The 18,385-nt window shown below is 40.2% G+C and overlaps 1 protein-coding gene across 1 annotated transcript; it reads left to right on the top strand.

Annotated features, from left to right (window-relative positions):
- Window positions 1-6,613: 6,613 nt before the first annotated feature.
- LOC142488102 (uncharacterized) lies at window positions 6,614-18,091 on the top strand. The gene is made up of 3 exons (XM_075588476.1): window positions 6,614-6,685; window positions 7,049-7,699; window positions 18,036-18,091. The coding sequence occupies exons 1-3, from the start codon at window positions 6,637-6,639 to the stop codon at window positions 18,089-18,091; spliced, it is 756 nt and encodes a 251-aa protein (XP_075444591.1). The 5' UTR covers window positions 6,614-6,636.
- The last annotated feature ends 294 nt before the right edge of the window (window positions 18,092-18,385 follow it).

Genomic DNA, 18,385 nt, shown 5'->3' with positions numbered 1-18,385 from the left:
TGTGGATATAAAGCCCCCCCCATCCCTAATTCTCACCTTCCTTATCTCTGTTTTAACACCCCTCCAGTGCCTCTCTGTTCTTAATTCTTCCTTTTTTTTCTTTTCCAATCCCTGTCTAAGTCACAGAAACATTTGTATATCGGTATTGCTGACCTGAGGAAGAGAGGAAACTCTCGAAAGCTTGTCCTATGACATATATATATATATATATATATATATATATAAATATATATATATATATATATATATATATATACTTATCTAATATTGTCTTCCAGTAACCTAATTAGGCACATGCTAATTTAGATCAGATGTTTCTCATAAGGTATGCTATTTAGAACATTTCTACAGCATTATCTTTAGATAAACAGCACATCCCATGCTATAGGCATTATTCATCTTATGTCAATATATTCAACAAAGTTTAGGGAACAAACCCTAATTTGTCCTCTGTTCAATTTCTTTATTCAACGTTGACTCTTTATTTCCGATACATACTTGAGTTTCTGCCTCGGTTTGCATCAATTTATCCAAGTGTACTGTACTTTGTACTACTTACAGCTGTGCACTAGAAAACAGCGAAAATCAAATTACACTACAGTATTTTTTTTAAACGTTAATTCAATGCCTCATGCTAAACATATTCTAGAAAAAATGATACATTCTCTATTACCACATGCACATTAGCTAGCAATTTGGGGGAGTGAGTGAAAATAGGAAAAGTTGTGAAATACACATAATGAGAACTATGACACTCTGTGTCTATAAACTCACATTTATTCAATTTTGCTTGACTTGGGACAAACTCTTTTGACTTCAGCATAGTAGTGTCTACACTTGTACAGTATACTGTATATATCCCATCAAAGCTTCCTCTAAATAAATTAGGGAGACATGCCTGTGCTGAAAAAGGAGTGTACCTGAGGTATCCTGGGAGATATGCTAATGCCTATGCAAAGTATATTTAAATGAGTCGTAGCACACACTTCCTAAAAGGATTTCCATACCAACTACAGAGTTGACAAGCCTAAGGCACCTAATGACGGGAATGGTGTGCTGGTGTCAGACCCAACAAGACTAAAACCCACAACCACTGCTTTTCCAGGCTGAAGTTCTAGCAGTATAATCATTTGATGGGTACCGTCACTGTCACATCATACTTTGAAGCTACTCACTTCTCACGTATGTTTCTAATCAAGCTACTGTATTAGCATATCTCAAAGGTATCCAGGTGTTATCCACAAGGGACATTAAACTGTCAGCCAGGAAGTGGGAGTGGACTGCTTTTAAAGGAAGTCAGAGGGATGAAGCTACTACATGTACTGTATGAGTACTCATTTGGTGCAATATGATAGATATGCACAAAGGTGGCTACGGTGTAACAGAATTGGTACAAAAATATTCACTGTGCTATCTGCCAGAGTGCCAGACATACTGAATTGAAATACTCTATTTTAAAATAAATAAAACACTGCAAATTGCAGGAAGTGATTCCGCTGGCTTCCCACAGTGTGGGAACAAAGTATTATTGGGTTGACAAGTCTAAGGCACCTTATGAAGAATTGGGCATGGTGCCAGACCCTAAAGGATCAGAAGTTGAACCCAAATAGACTATTTTATTTATAACAACAACTTTAGCAGTGTGAGCTAAACCAGCTGATGGACAGCACCAGTGTCACAGCATACTTTTGAGTTCTACTTCTAATTGAGTGCTCATACCTTTACAAAGCACTTTACCCTCTTCTAGGATAGAGCAGCATATCTAGTAAGTAGTCTTCTGCCGTGAGACACCTACTGTACTGGCACAGGAAGACACCTTACAATCCTTTTTTAAAATTGGCTGTAATGTATTCCAGCACCGAAGGTGTCTTAAGGCAGAATACTGCTTAGTAAATATGGTCCACTGTCTTTATCTACTGTATACTATAATTCTAAGTTGGATTCCGTTTGTATGTCAGACGCATCGAAATCTCACAAACGGCACCACGTAGCACCACAAAACTTTCACTGAACGTTCTGCTGCGAATTTGTAGGTCAATGCAACTATTTTGGGCTTCACATGTCACTCACCTGCCAAGTTATGGACATTCTAATGTTCAGCAAAAACCTTAGTCCTGGAACAGAGGGGCAGGGGACGTGGCTACTAAGGAGGCGTGTCCGTGCCTGTGACGGAGCTGTGCGTGTCATGTGCAGTGAAGGTGATTCTCGGCTGGGGCTCCGTGGAGCAGTGTCCCTGTGCCTGACTCTGCCCCCTCCGCTCTCCTCCTCCCTCCTATCCCCCCTCCCTCCTCTCCCCCCCTCCTCGGAGCTGCACTAGCAGCCCGGCACTTGGGAGGGGGAAGGGACTGGGTTTACTGGCTTTGCATCTCACCCCAGCCTTTGCTTAAAAGCTGTGTTTAAAGCAGTATGCATTGGCTTAAGGGTTTCTCATGTAATATGAGCTTGAGACAAAAAGTGGTACTGTGTGCCTATTTGCATGTCATTTCCCAGAATCCCTTGCTGCAATGGAAGTGCTGTGTGCTGGGCGATAATGGTGAAAGACAGGGTTGCAGACCTGTCTAAGACATGCAAATGAACATACATTAATATTTACAGTTGCTATATATATATATATATATATATATATATATATATATATATATATATATATATACACATACATATACATACATACTATAATTCTACGTTGAATTCCATCTGTTTGTTTGTATGTCCGAAGCATCGAAGTCTCAGAAACGGCACCACGGGCCACAACGAAACTTTCACTGGACATTCTGCTGCGGATTTGGCAGCGAGGGGGCATGCCACAGCAGTGCAGGGAGATGTGCAACCAGCGGGGTGGGGAGGGGCTGGGGACATGTTCCGGCAGCGGGGGGAGCCAGGCTCAGACTGACACAGAGACACACACAGACACAAATCTCACCCCGCACTACATCCAGCAGCGAGGGGTGAGAGGGGAAGCCGGGGAGATGTGACACCGGGAGGGAAGGGGGGCGCCGGGGAAAGATGCCGCCAGCGGGAAGGGGGGTGGCGGGGACATGTATTCAGTATTACATTCTCCGGGCGAAGCCGGGTACAAAAGCTAGTCCTTTATAAGATTAGAAGTACTAAATCAAGTCATCAGGTCACTTTGTTATATTACTTTCTCTCTGCATCTGCTTTATTTGCTGTGATTCTCCTTGTTTTTACTTGTGTCAAAAAACTTGTGTTTTATTTCATCTTTGATCTATCTCAAATGTACTTTGTGCTTGAAGTCCTTTCAAGGTCACAATTTACAAAATAGATATGCATGTAGACTATTACAGTGGTGCACTGCTAGTCCTCAGTAACCACTTTAAAGATAACGTTGATGCGATTCAAGATGATATACCACTTTTTCCAGTTCCATCTACACAAAACAGCTCTCACTAAGGGCCTCATGCAGTAAGCGACGATTATGTGAAATCGGCAAGCTTATCGATTAGTCATGTTATTGGCGTTTTTCCCTCTCCGTATGCAGTAAGTGCCGAATACATTCAAAATCAACCAGAAAACAAATCCGCCCACTCTCACGATGATGAGCCGATCACACACAGGTGTATCGGCGTGCGTGGCGGGGTGCTGTTAGGTTGCACAATCACAAATCTTGCTGAATCAGGCGAAACAAGCATGTTTTTGATTGCGCGCCATATTTAAAGGCAACGTGTACTGCTAATCATTCTCTGTGTTGTTGGGAGTGAGAGAGAGAGAGAGACGCACAGAGCTGGACGATTGAAGATTTGCATATTGACTGAGAGACTTGTTGTGTATTGGGTGAGCTTTGTCCTTTGTTGTTTTGTTTACATCTTTGTCTTGTTTTATATGTGGAAGTGGGTCGTGTGATTGCCTGTACATTTCTTGTCTGTTTTTTGTGAGTGCTGGAAGTATGCCCGCAAAGCGTGGGAAGAGTGATGCTGGTGGGAGTGGGAGTGCTACTCGTGGGAGTACGCGTCGGAGTGAACGTTCTGTTCAGGGGAGTGATGTTGCTGGTGCACCGAGTGGTGTTGCTGGGAGTGGGAGTGCTGTTGTTGGGAGTGGGAGTGCTGGTGCTGCGAGTGGTGTTGCTGGGAGTGGGAGTGCTGTTGTTGGGAGTGGGAGTGCTGTTGTTGGGAGTGGGAGTGCTGTTGCTGTGAGTGGGAGTGCTGGTGCTGGGAGTGGGAGTGCTGTTGCTGTGAGTGGGAGTGCTGGTGCTGGGAGTGCTGGTGCTAGGAGTGTGAGTGCTGGTGCTAGGAGTGTGAGTGCTGGTGCTAGGAGTGGGAGTGCTGGTGCTAGGAGTGGGAGTGCTGGTGCTGGGAGTGCTGCTGGTGGCGCAGTTGCTGATGGGGTGTCTGGTGGTGGCGTGCTTGCTGGTGGCCAGCTTTTGGAGGCTCTTCCATTGGAAGAAGGAGAGTCCAGTCAGCACCAGCCAAGCTCTGACCCTAAACCTGCTCGGAAAAAACGTGTGGAGAAGCCACGTAATCCTCGCTTCAATGACCAGGAAAATAGGGCTCTTGTCACTGGCATTCTGGAGCACTATGACAGTCTCTATGGACATTTAGTAGGTAAGTGTAACTTTACATTTATTATTCAAATACATGTGATCCTAGGTCATCTGAGTTTTGTTCATATGCAAATATGGGTACACAATATCTTTCTATGTTCATTAGTGTGGAAACACAGCTTTTTATCATGCCTTACAAGGACAAATAAACACAGGCGGTCAATTTGCCAGAACTGCATACAATATGAATGCAACCTTGCTTACATGTATAGGTTTAGTAGTGAATGCTCATGTGCTGCACATATTACACATAAAACAGCATGTTTGCTATCTCTTGGAACAGCTAGCAGTGTAGGAAACTGGTGCTTATATTATTATTAATTTACCTCATATCTTTTATATGTTTTTCAAGGGCGGACAAGTGCAGCAAGCAAAAAAGAAATGTGGGACACAATAGTCATTGGTGTCAATGCCTGTGGGAATAGTGTCAGGGACAAGTATCATTGTCGGAAAAGATTTGATGATATTAGGTCCAAATTGAAAAAGAAAATACAAGACCAACGCGTGCATGCTACTGGCACTGGAGGTGGGCCCACACCACAACGTCTCATATTGACTCCATTGGAGGAGCTGCTTCGGCCAAAATTACTTACCGTCGTCGTGGAAGGCTTGGCTGGTGACCGTGACATTGGAATTTATCCGTCACAATTTCCAGCAGGTGATAAATATTACTGTACTAGGCGTGTCGTTGCTTACAGTTATTTTGCATATTTACACTGCTTTTTATACTGTCTTCACAATATAAGCATACCTGCATCTATATATGTATATGTCTGATTCTGTATATATATATCTCAAAATAGACATATATGTAGTAGTCCTACTAAAAGCAGTAACTAATATAGCACGTGCCATTGCGTGCTCATTTACATGTGAATTCCCAAAATGCATAGCTGCAGTGGAAGCAATTGATGGTGGGCGAAGATGGGGAACAACAGGGTAGTACACATGTGTAACACATGTTCATGAGAAATTATTAGTAGCTACAGGTACAGAACAGAAATATGTATCATATTATTGTGTATTTTATTGATTTTACTCCGACAAACATGACATTACTGCCTATTTTAAGCATGCATCAAAGAAATTGCATGTAACGGCCTACAAACATCACTGGCACTAACACATCTATAGTTGCTTATGAAAAGGTCCATTTTTGCTTTATGTCATATACAGACAGCATAATGAGGCACACGTATCATATGTTATGTCATTGTTTTCATAACTTAAACACTGCAGATGACTACTTAGCTCATCTACCATTGTGTTAAAGCAGCTGCAATTAATATCTCATCACAGCATACACTTCAACAGAGGGGGTGGGGTTCAGCACACACACTAATTACAGCCTCATTTCACGGTCAACTTAGTTCACACCATTTGCACCTGTTTCAAGTCATTGAAAGGTGTGGCTGATTAGGCTTTTTGGGGAAGGGAATACCTTTCTTACAACCTGAATAGCACAACTGAAGTTAATCACACTCATTTGAAAGCTTAACTCTAGCTACTAAATGCCCCAACAACTCATTACTTATCAAAGCGTACGTCACACATTAGTTCACTCATATCTATAGTTGAACTACTATGAAAGACACATTATCACACACTGCATGTGTTGTCTTGTTGAGTCACAGCCACATTCAGGTGTGCCACATCTTCGATTAATGTACCACACATATCCTCTACCAAAAACAACACTTTTTGCAATATGACCACCTTCATGATAACCATTGTGAATGGTCATCTCATGATAGTTATGTACATTATGATACTGATATCACTACACAACATATGATTTTTATGTACTCATTTAATCTATTTATCCTCACGCATTACTGCAGAAACATAGTATGTTGTATGTTAGGGAACTCAAAAATTCTAAGTACACAGGCATGTACAGTGTTATTACAACTATTTATGTTCACTTTCACACACATTTTCGGTTAAGGAACTGATGTTGTTAGTTAATCATAAATACAGAACATACAATAAGTGTTTGTTCAATATTTACACATGTAAATGTAAAACTTATGTTATTGTTATATATAGTTGCCCCTGGAGGACATGTGTCACCTGAGATGGAACAAGTGTCTTCACCTGGGTCAGCCAGCTCAACACTACTAGAAGGTGAGTGTATCATTTGCTGGCCATATAATATGTGCTCTTCTATATGTTATGTTGTCATGTGCATTATTTGTTTTGCACATCTTCTTTAAATAGGATTACTTAGTGTCAGTGAAAATTAAGTGTAAGGCAACATGTATTGTGTTAGTGATGTTAATTATCATGTAGGACTTCTGAGTTTAGAGCAACTTTTCATTCATTCATATTTCATACTGAGTCCAAACATTATTCGTAAGTCAAGGTAGTTTTTAATGAGGTTATAAAACGTATGCTAACATGTTAGGTGTTACTTAGGACACAGTACAATTACATAGTAACACAGCATACATTAACATGCCATTTAATAATGTGTACATTTCTTTTTAGAACATCATGGTGATGAGGATGATGAGTATGATGAGGATGACGCCACAGAAGAGACTGAAATACAATCATGTGACCATGAAGAGGTGCCAATAGAAACTGTTGTACCGCCAAATCGTCCATCAACTTCCACATACGATGCAATTGTAGCTTCAGAGGGAAAAATAGTGGACGCAGAAAATCGTCGCCATTCAGACATGATGACAGTGCTGGAAAGGATGATTGGACTGCAGGAAGAAACAGTATCACAATTGGCACATCTCCACAGAGTCTTCATTGAAGTGCCTAAACAGTTGCAAAAAATCAACACCTCATTCGAAGCATTAGTTGTTCAGCAAACACAAGCTAATTACTGGAGAATGACTAATGTACCACAATTCAACACCTCCCAGCCAGGATCTGTTCATGCAGGTCAGTTTTCACCACATTCATCTGATATTCATTCACCAGGCCCAAATGTTACCGGTCAAGTAGCAGACATTGCTGTGCAGGTTCCTGATGACATCCTACCGCTGCCATCTGTACAAATTCAGCAGCAGACACCTACAAAGGAGGCGACAAAAACAAAACAAGACACACATGAAACAGCCCAACCATCACTTGTGCAGTGTCTACCAACTTGCTCACATGTGTCACTGGGCACAAGCCCTGTCCGTGAACAGTCACTACCCAAAAGCCCTGTAGGTGAGTCGCTGCCCAAAAGCCCTGTAGGTGAATCACTGCCCACAAGCCCTGTAGGTGAGTCACTGGCCACAAGCCCTGTAGGTGAGTCACTGGCCACAAGCCCCGTAGGTGAACAGTCACTGGCCACAAGCCCTGCCCGTGAAGTGCCAGAGGCCACTCAAAGTGGCTCTGTTGTGCCTAAAGTTGGTGGCAAAAGAAAAAGGAAAATTCAAGAGACAACAAGCAGGCCTGTTACTCGCTCGCAAAAGGAACAAAAAAAATAAATGTTATAATTCAGAAAATATGTGTTTGGCCTTGTTTTGTTGACTTCAGATTATCTAATTACTATTGTATGTATGCTGAAGACTGTGTTGTTTCCAAACTTTCAACTATGTTCTTGTACACGTGAAGTTTTGGAAATGTTAACACTCATAATTAATTGTGTTATAAATATTTATGTTGTAATCGTCTGTTCAGTAATGGTCCACCAGGAGCCAGTTGCTAAGTTTAGAGAAGCTGCCATTGACTTTGCAGCAAAACATTGCATTTGGGTGTGTTAATTGATGTAAGAATTGCATATGCATATTAGTCACATGCAATTATTAAAACACCTAAGTAACTGCAAACATCTTTCTTGTACGTGTACAGCAGGATTATGTGTAAATTATTACTTACCTTTGCCTTGCTTGGCCATTGTAATTTTGTCCTTTAATCAGTTGTGTGTTCGTTTCTATAACATCTCAGAATGTATAATAATATATATACACACACACACACACACACACACACTGAGTGAGTGTGAGTGTGAGTGTGTGAGTGTGTATATATATATGTATATGTGTATATATATATGTATATATGTGTATATATATATGTATATATGTGTATATATATATGTATATATGTGTATATATATATATATATATATATATATATATATATATATATATATATTACTATATAAACTGGTATACACAAACTAATACACTTCATGCTTCCTTGTGAAAACACTATTTTAATAATACAGGCCTAATGTTTGAGAAATATCCTAAGTATGAGACTCTAACAGTATTGTGCTTAAACAAATGTTTATTACTTAATTCAATCATGTTTCTCACCATTTAAATAGGTTTCATACAAGGTATACTTAATGCCATCAATGTTGTGTGTACTCCTGCAATATAAAAAAAAATTAAATATAATATATAAATATATATATATTTTTATAAGAGATATATTTATATATATATATATATATATATATACACACGTATTTAAACTCATGCAGACAGGGAGTTAACCAGACTTTCACATACACACAGAAATGTAAGCGGGGAAAAAACATTTCTTTTTGCAGGTGTGTTTTTACTGATATGCCTGGCTAAGAAATATTTTCACACACTGGTCTTTGTTAGTTTTCAAAAAAACACTATGTGAACGCATTCAAAGTGTAGGGATGTTTTTCACAAACGAGATAAAAGAAGGAGAAATGTTTCTCCCACAGTCCCATATCACGAACCACAACTGTTAACCCAATTAGACAAACAAATCCAATTGGCGTTTGAAATAAGGAGTCAAAGTAGTTAGTTTTGTTGACCTTGACAAGGAAAAACAGGAGTTTGTTAGCCATTCAGCACATTCATTTTGATGAGCAAATAACACAGACCTGCACACAGCTTTTGTGCTACTCAGACATGGCTGATGAATTCGTTAACAATATTAATCCCCTTTTAGGGTATAAGTACATGATCTGTGAAGCCATCTTGAACAGTCGCGGACAGAAAGCAAGCACACGCCAAATCGATGATTTCATTCGAGCAAAATATCCTTATTACCAAGACCGTAAGCATGCACGGAATTTTAATTCCTCAATAAGATTCACTTTATCAAGTAATGACTTTTTTGAACGTGACCAGGATAAGCTACAACACACCTATGGTTTCTGGAAGATTGCCCAGGAAAAACAATTTCTCCTGAAAGACGGCACTTATATTGTCGTGAAAGGCATATTTATTCCTAATGGCAATAGCAATGTATCCGCTACTACTGATCCGTTTGAATCGATACGTGCTGCAATATCTGCAGCCTCCATTCCTGAAACCCACATTGTACAAGAACAAAAGTACTATGATTATGTACCAAGCCTTTCAGCTGAAAATGCATTGGAATGGGAACCGGAAGAAATGAACCTACCTCCCGACCAATTATTTGAAGAAAGCAGTGGCGATTCCTATGAGCGCATCCTGGAGGAGATATGTGCCATACTGGATTCAGCGGTTGGGTTAAGCGTGGATGAAAATGCCTTGCATTTCTGGAGCGACCAGTTGCAGCCAGGCGAAGAGTTAATTCTAGAAGAATGGTAAATATAACAATCGTTATGCGTTGACTCTGCGTTTAAATTTTTTTTTTTTTTGTAACCACCATTTTCACTTTCAATGCGTGGATACAGCGTAACATTGCAGACTGCATAACATGTAGCGATCACAAACAAATTGTTTCCTAATACAATATAGTAGGACCTGAAAGAGTAGTACACATTGCTGACGGAATAAATATACGTACTTTCCTATCCCTTTAAACATATTAGCAACATTTTACCATTACTCTAACACATACCTGTTTTGTTATCATGCAACATCTACAACATTGAAAACCGGGTCCACCACGTATGACGTGGGACCCTTGTCATGGGCCAAGGCGTCCTTAAAAAGGATTAGTGATGTAAGTCCCGCCCCCAAGCGACGTGCGCGCCTCAAAGCCTATTGGCTGTCATGTTTTGTTATAGTAACGGTAACTGCAGTGTGTGATGCGTGCGGCTCAGTGTTTGTAGGCGTACCCTGGGCGTTAGCCGAATGTTAATTGAGTGGGAGGAGTGTTAGCGTGCGTTTCACGCTGGCTTAACATGACGTCACACGTATTGCATTTGCGCATTGTGTTATCGGCCGTGCTTTCTGTTCAAACACGTCTGTTTAAAAAGAATACAGATGTACTCGTTTAGAACGAATGTAGTTTCGTCTTCATTGTATTTGAAATAAAGATGTTATGTTTACTGGTATTTTCAACATGTATTGAACGCACAACGTACGCTTTGTTTTGCGCATGCGCTAACAGTTAGTGGAGCCAAGCGTGAAGTGCGTGCGCACACAAAGATGTGCGCGCACATCTTTCAGTATACAGGCAACGTTCACTTCTTATACATAGTTATGCCTGCTACAAATTTAAAGAAACATTACATACTGATGAACAGTTTTACTTCTAACATATAAGTGAGTGACGTGTGTATCTACACAATCATATAGAGCTGCGTAACGCGTTGTCACGGATGCATATCTAGTAAGGTGCCATCTTTGACCATCATGTGTTTGCTGTATTTCAGAGATGTCGGGGAAGATACAATCGGATCAATGTATGATTTCAGAAGAGTCTACCTTTATATGAGATGATTGTGAGGAGGAGCCACCGACTACTATACTACATATGGAACTAATTTTATATTGCTTGCAGCGCTTATTAACAAACAATTAAAAATGTGATACCCTTATGCCTATATTGCATAAGCACTTAATTAACATAATGATGTTGCAAAAGAGTGCCTCATGAATTTTTATTGAGTGTTCTTTAATGACTACTAACATTTTATGACATGGTGTGTTTTATATATAACAACCATTCCCACTCTGCTAACACATTTGTGTATTCTAATATGTAATGGAACGTATGACTGTCGAAACTATGTAACAATAATAATAATAATATGAGCATGTTCATGTATAGGGCTGCTAGTTGTACGCAGCGATTTACAGACACATGTTTCAGCCTGAGGTCCCTGGCCCGTGGAACGTACATATGTTTTTTTGCCGCATGAGGCACAGGGAGATAAAGTGACTTGGCCAAGGTCACAAGGAGCCCACACCGGGAATTGAACCAGACTCCCCTGCTTCAAACTATCAGTGCCAGTGTGTGTCTTTACTCAGTGAGCCACTCCTTCTCCCAATGTAAAGGACACTTACAACCAAGTAGCCATTTATTTTTAAAATCTCTTGTTACATGGGTATGTAGATAAAATGGTTTGGGACTGTAGCAAATAATGTTACTGGCCAGATGTTATGGTCCCCTCCAATGCATGATGTTCTGAATATGACATCACCATCATGTTATGAAGTACGTTTCTGTGTATATTTCATTAACCTAACTAACTATAGTTTACTGTGTTTATTAATCGTTTAGAAATACATAGTATAGTCAATATGATGATATAAGCTACCATAATAAAGCTGGTGTTATCATTTGTCGGTGTTATACATGGATCCTACACCAATTGATAGAGACACAAACAGTTGTCTTAAAAAGTGTGTCTATGCTAGTGATGAATGTGCTCCCGTAAGTAAACAAATAAGTACAGTTATCCCCTTTTCTCCAACCACCTCTATATTACATTAATGGAAATTATAAGGAAACATACATAAAATGTGATGAAATGTGAGTAATCATTTTGTAATACAATGCACATGAAAGCTCAAGAGTAGCTAAATGCATATACATGATACAGAAAGTACATATATGTAACATTTGTGTTTAAACCAATATGTTGGGTTTTTAGTTCCAATAATTATAGGAAGATTGAGGTAGCCACATCTTATGAGAGATGTCAGCAAATATACATACCATGATCAGTCATACTGGAGATATACCTATAATGCAAAGGAACAATATATAAATTGCAAACATTGACATGCCATCTTCAGTACCGTAAACAACACAGCAAAGTGTGTATTTGGTGTTAAATGTACAACACCATGTATATTTCATGACATTCAAAATGTAAATCAGCCTGGTGTACACATCATATGGATGTACATGTTACACTGCACCAATAACATTGTATGTAAGCATACTAGAAGCATGAATGATTATGGGCATAATATGTGTTTTGTCTTAGCATAAGGAATAACACAATGCTAAAATATTATTGCTTTGTTACCCAAGTTGTATTCACATACACACAACTAAAGTACAATTGAAGAGGGATTATATAACCTGTGCAACAATAACATACCGGTGCCACATCCCTTTGTGCACACAGCAGAGAAAAGAAAGGTGTGCAACCCATATTCATCTGTGTCCTAACAGAAGGTTATATAAAGAAACATTATTGTTAATATAACATAATTAAACTATAAAAGTAGTACTAGGAACATATGAGTTTGTACTTACAAGAAAAAAATGAATTGATGAGATTCTGTCGTGTCTGGCCACCACTGGCTGTTTGTTCATTTTCAGCAGCTACATGGGTGGGATGCTCGTCTACCAAAGCCTCAGCTAGGTCTGACTGTACATTGTGCCTGAGTGCAACATTGTGCAAAATGCAACAGGCAAGGATAATATCAGACACTTTTTGAGGCTTGTATAGAAGAGCCCCACCAGTTCTGTCCAGACACCTAAACCTGGTCTTGAGTAGGCCAAATGTCCTCTCTATAACAGATCTTGTAGATATATGGGCTGCATTGTACCTGTCCTCTGCTTCAGTTTGAGGGTTTAGCACCGGAGTCAAGAGCCACGGCCTAATTCCGTATCCTGAGTCACCTATAATGAATGGAGCACACATAAGCTGACATTAGTGATCAAATTGTACAATGCCAACATTCCTAAATCAACATGTGTTTTGTGTTAGAACATGTAAATATGTACTCACCCAGCAGCCAACCAGGTTCAAAATGTCCCTCTTCGAACGCATGGAAGACTGAAGAGTTCCTCAGGATAGAGGAATCGTGACTGGAACCAGGGAACTTGGGTACCACATGCATTATCCTCATCGTGGCATCACATACCACCTGTACATTGAGTGAATGGTAGTGCTTCCGATTGCGGTACACATGCTCACTCTGACTAGGTGCAATCAAAGCAACATGTGTGCAATCGATTGCACCCAGCACAGATGGTATCCCTGCTATATTATAAAAGCCAGTCCTGACTTCCAGCCACTCTGTTGCCTCTGTAGGAAAATGAATATAATTCCTAGCGCGTCTATTGAGTGCATAGAGAAACTGGGTCAAGGCCCGCGAGAATGTAGATTGCGAGACCCCGCCCACTATGCCCACAGTTGTCTGGTATGACGCGGAAGCAAGATAATGTAATGAGCACAGCATTTTAACAAGCCCAGGGACTGCACGACCTCTGGCTGTGAAAAAATCTAAATCCCCCCTTATCTCCTCATAAAGAGCTAAGATTGCTGCTGAACTCAAACGATAGCGACTTACAATCTCCTCCTCACTCATCCCATCTAACAGGGTTCTCTCCCTGTACAGACGCGGACGAGGCACAAGTTGTCTCCTCTGTCTTCTCCTCTGATCTCCTGTCCCTCTACCTGTCCCTCGGCCTGTCCCTCTCCCTGTCCCTGTCGTATCCGCGTCACTGTCACTGTCCCTCGGTGTGTCCCTACCTTGCCCTATATCATTCTCTTGATCAGCAAGCATGTCATAGAAAAGAATGTTCCTGCGTCTCCTAAACATTCGCAACATTTTGAAATGAGTAGCTGTGAATGAGCAGGTAATGTGCGTCCTTTAAATAGGTATGTGATGATGTCAGGTGACATAGTCAAATGCAAGGTGTTACATTAACATAATAAAGTACTTCTGTGGCAAGCTGTGTGCACTTGTTGTTCTAAGTATTTGTTGTGTGTATTCTGCAGGGAATGATGATATTTGGCAATGATGTGACGTGAAGCTTTGTACAAAGATTGCTTGCAAATAAATAGTTGCATGTGCAATGCATGTAACACTTGTGAACGCAAGAGTCAGTCATGTAATGAGACAAAAAGGCTGAGATTGACGTGGGAAAAGTTTTGTGTAACATGTGTAATTATCCATGTTATTGTGACATGTTGGCAACAATGAATAGTCGTGTGCATATGCATGCATTTGTGTAAGGAGGATAGTTGGTATAGAATGAGTTTACAAGGTGTCCCAATGATGAATTACTGTACATGTGTGTATAAGTTAGGTTGAAGTGCTTGTAATGCAACGGTTACAATGTAAACATGCAATGTGATTGAGCGTCCAATAAGTGACGTCATGAAAATAGGGAGGACCCAAAAGTATATGTAAACATGAGAAGACAGATGTACATGAACGTTTAAAGATGCGTGTCACATTACAAGCATTGTGTAATGTAAAGGAAGATGAATATACTGTGTATGAGTGACATGTGTGACATGTGTGACATCATGTAAATAATTGTCGCTGAGTTGAGTAAAATGTGTGATATGATGTGAGGTTCTCCTTTAAGAGTGTAGTATAGTATTTTCCCTTGCCACATCATCACATGATGAGTAATGTGACCCGCAAATGCTGAAAACATGTAAAAGTCGAATGTTATGCAAATAAGACACATCAGCTGTGACACAATGCAGGGAATGCCCCCCACACTGTAATGCAAATGACGTTTGTATTGTGAGCAATGAAACGTAAACAGTACTATACTGTTATACGTCCCCGCTCCATTGACTTCCATTGATGTACAGAAGATGTTTTTTTTCTAAGTGCCGTTCCGGCAGCCTTAGCGATCGTTCTCCCGTCCAAACTGCCAACTTTAGTTGGCGGGAGAAATCGGCCATAACATCTCAATTTCGTAGTGCCGATCAGCCCCGATAAGCTGTTTTTTTTTGTTGAATCCAGCCGATTTAAAAAAGTGTCGATCAGTGTCGAAAACAGGCTTATCGGCAGGCGACTGGCCATAACCAAATTATCGGCTCCGAAACCTGGCGATATGAAGCACTTATCGGCGCTTACTGAATCTCAAACCCAATTTTGGCTATAACATGGCCATATTTCCCTTATCAACGCTTACTGCATGAGGCCCTAAGTTCCCAAAGCAATCCTGAGCTCCATCCAACCAGTTACTGGGGAGGAAGTCGCCTGTTCTTTCTCCTCATGCCCTCTACAACCTGCATTATCAATCCTATCACCTCATATGTCCTCCGATCACTCTCAACTGCCATTATTCCAATATTAACTCATCTCTTCAAACTGTCTCTGAACGTAAATACAAAAATTAAAAGTGGATTTGATCAAGTATGCTGCTCCCAGAATTTGACCTGCAATGTTGGTACAAATACTAAAGAGATTCTATAGGGATTATATAGCGGGTGCAAAGCTGTGAAAATGGTATCAATGTGAAAAAGTTGAAGAGCTGAAGAAACTCTTCAAAGAAATTCACTTGTGCACACCACTTTGTTCCAAACAGCCATAGTGACTACTGTATACCTTCACATGCTGTTAGCAGCACTATTTCTCCATACCCCAGGGGAGCGATGATGAAGGCCATGTAAAGAAAAACATTACATAGTGCAATAATGCTAAACACAGTGAAAGTGAAATGATAAAATGGAGCTCCAAAATTCCTACTCACAATTGAGTAGAAGTATAGAAGCAGTAATCCAACTAGTGGCAATGATGTCCCTGGATGGTGTGGGGTACTAGGATCAGCAATCTCGATCAGAGAGAAACAAAGCCATAATGCAGAGCCCATAAAATATTTATAAAACAAAGAAACTCACAAATGAAGGCTTACAATAAGAAAATGAGTAATGGGCAGGGTACGTATATGGTGTGGCTTTGTGGTATGTCGCGATCTCACCGCTCCACCGCTATACCACCCGTGACTCAGTCACTTCCGCATCCATCTTGTTCTTCTGACGTCACATCCAGTCACCTGAAATCACCCGCCGGAGCCGTCAGGGGATTCCTTTGGGATGCCTCTCTCTCAGAGTCTTGCCGCAAGTCACACTCTAGCCACATTAACCTATGCCTATCGAGGGATCATTTTCACTAAATACTACACCGTACACCCAAATGTTTAGTGTGTTTTTTGTTTTTGTTTTTTAGCTTTTTGTTTGTTTTGGAGATATATGTTTTAACTGTACACAAATAAATGGTAAATTGTTTTTAATGTGGTGTGCACAAGTGAATTTCTTTGAAGAGTATCTTCAGCTCTTCACCTTTTTCTCTCTGAAAATCGGCTTATTTTCTTCATCCTCCAAGCATGCTTCTGTCACACCCATCCTGAAGAAATCATCTTAATCTTCATACTGGACTTTCTCTCTTCTAACTCTCTCCATGACACACTCCAGTCTGGATTCCATCCTAACCACTCCATTGAAACTGCTTTAACAAAGTCACTAATGACCTAGTTGTTATTCTTGACTCCTCCCTCTCATTCATCCTGCACAATCAGTACCTCTACCAATCATGCCCTTTCCACCACCGCAATACAGTATTTCGAAACTACATCCCTTCCTCACACAATAATCCACCTAAATTATTACTCATGCACTCATTATATCCCGACTGGACCACTGCAACCTGCTTCTAGTTGGTTTCCTCTTCTGCCATCTGTCCGTTAATCACTTTTCCATAAATTTACTTGTTGATTTTAATTTTTTGAATGCTGGTCCAACACACTTCTTTCATAGCTTTCAATGTGACGCCCTTACCATCAATTGCTGAATTGGTTAAATAGCTGATGGTTCTATGTGCTTTGCAACGCAGGACCAGTATAGGTTTTTGTGTTGTATCAAGGAATGTGATTCCAATGATGTGCTCTGTTCTTCTCAGAAAGTAAAATAAAAAATGGGCTGATCCCTTTTTGAGAAGATAACATGTTTCCACTGGCCTGTTCACAATACATTTACAAAATAATAATCTGCCAAAAACACTCATGATAACAACAAAAAAAATGGATTTGAGTACAATATTTCCTGATGTACTCCAACATGTGCTGGCTGTTGCTTTTGCTTACCCAAAGTTTACATTTCAATTTAATATACTAAGTTTTTTATTTTTCTCGTTTTCCATATTGTATTCCAAAACTAAAACTGTCTAGAGCTTGTCAGAGGCTGCATCACAACCTGTTAACAGTTAAGGTTTTAATAAGAGGGCAGCTAGGAGAGGACCCATGGGAATATTTTCATAATTCTTTATCTGATAAGCTCTCTGTGGGAAGATCATATCACCTGCAATGAGGCCCTAAGGTTCTTAATGCCAATTGCTTTCCTTTTTTCTACGGTAATACCTAAGAATCCAGTTTTTTGGTTACAGTGTGTATTTATTGGATTCTGAACGATGAGAGTTTCTCATATATCAGCCTTAGCCGGGGATACTAGATTTTGACAAATATTTTTAATATCTTCAATGACCAGTTATTGTGACGTGGGAGACATATTTTAAATAGCTTTGATATCTACAATGCATTTATTTATAATTGCAGGCAAGTTACTAAATCCCTAGTTAGCATTTAAATCACGCTGATAACAATATTGATTTTTTTTTAGGAGAGGAATATAAATTATTTACCACTATTACATTTAAGATGAGATGTCAAGTGTAGTGAGTGATGTGTGAGTGATGCGTGTTATCAATAACAATAACATCTGAATAAATAATATGTAGCACTGCTCATTCCCCCCCCCCCACCCCCCACCCCCATCTTGGAGATCTGCCTGCTACCCAGTGTGTAATGGCGCATGATACCTGTTGGCTTGCAGGAGAACTGACGTTCCGCCTTGTTATTTGGGAAACAGGACAGGCTTTTGCGATAGATGCTTGGTTCAGTCTCTGGGTGCTAGTGCCTCCATCCACCGCAGGCTTCAGGATTGCTGAAGGCAGCCTCCACGGTAGAACC

Source organism: Ascaphus truei, chromosome 2 (assembly GCF_040206685.1).
Source record: "Ascaphus truei isolate aAscTru1 chromosome 2, aAscTru1.hap1, whole genome shotgun sequence".
NCBI lineage: Eukaryota > Metazoa > Chordata > Amphibia > Anura > Ascaphidae > Ascaphus > Ascaphus truei.
Note: the sequence above shows the minus strand (reverse complement) of the source record. Positions and strands in the feature narration are given on the sequence as shown.

Coding starts and splice junctions, on each gene's coding strand:
- LOC142488102 (XM_075588476.1), top strand. CDS start 6,637: ATGGAACAAGTGTCTTCACCTGGGTCAGCCAGCTCAACACTACTAGAA. Junction 6,686..7,048: donor CAGCTCAACACTACTAGAAG/GTGAGTGTATCA, acceptor ATTTCTTTTTAG/AACATCATGGTGATGAGGAT. Junction 7,700..18,035: donor ACTGGGCACAAGCCCTGTCC/GTGAACAGTCAC, acceptor ATTTTTTTTTAG/GAGAGGAATATAAATTATTT.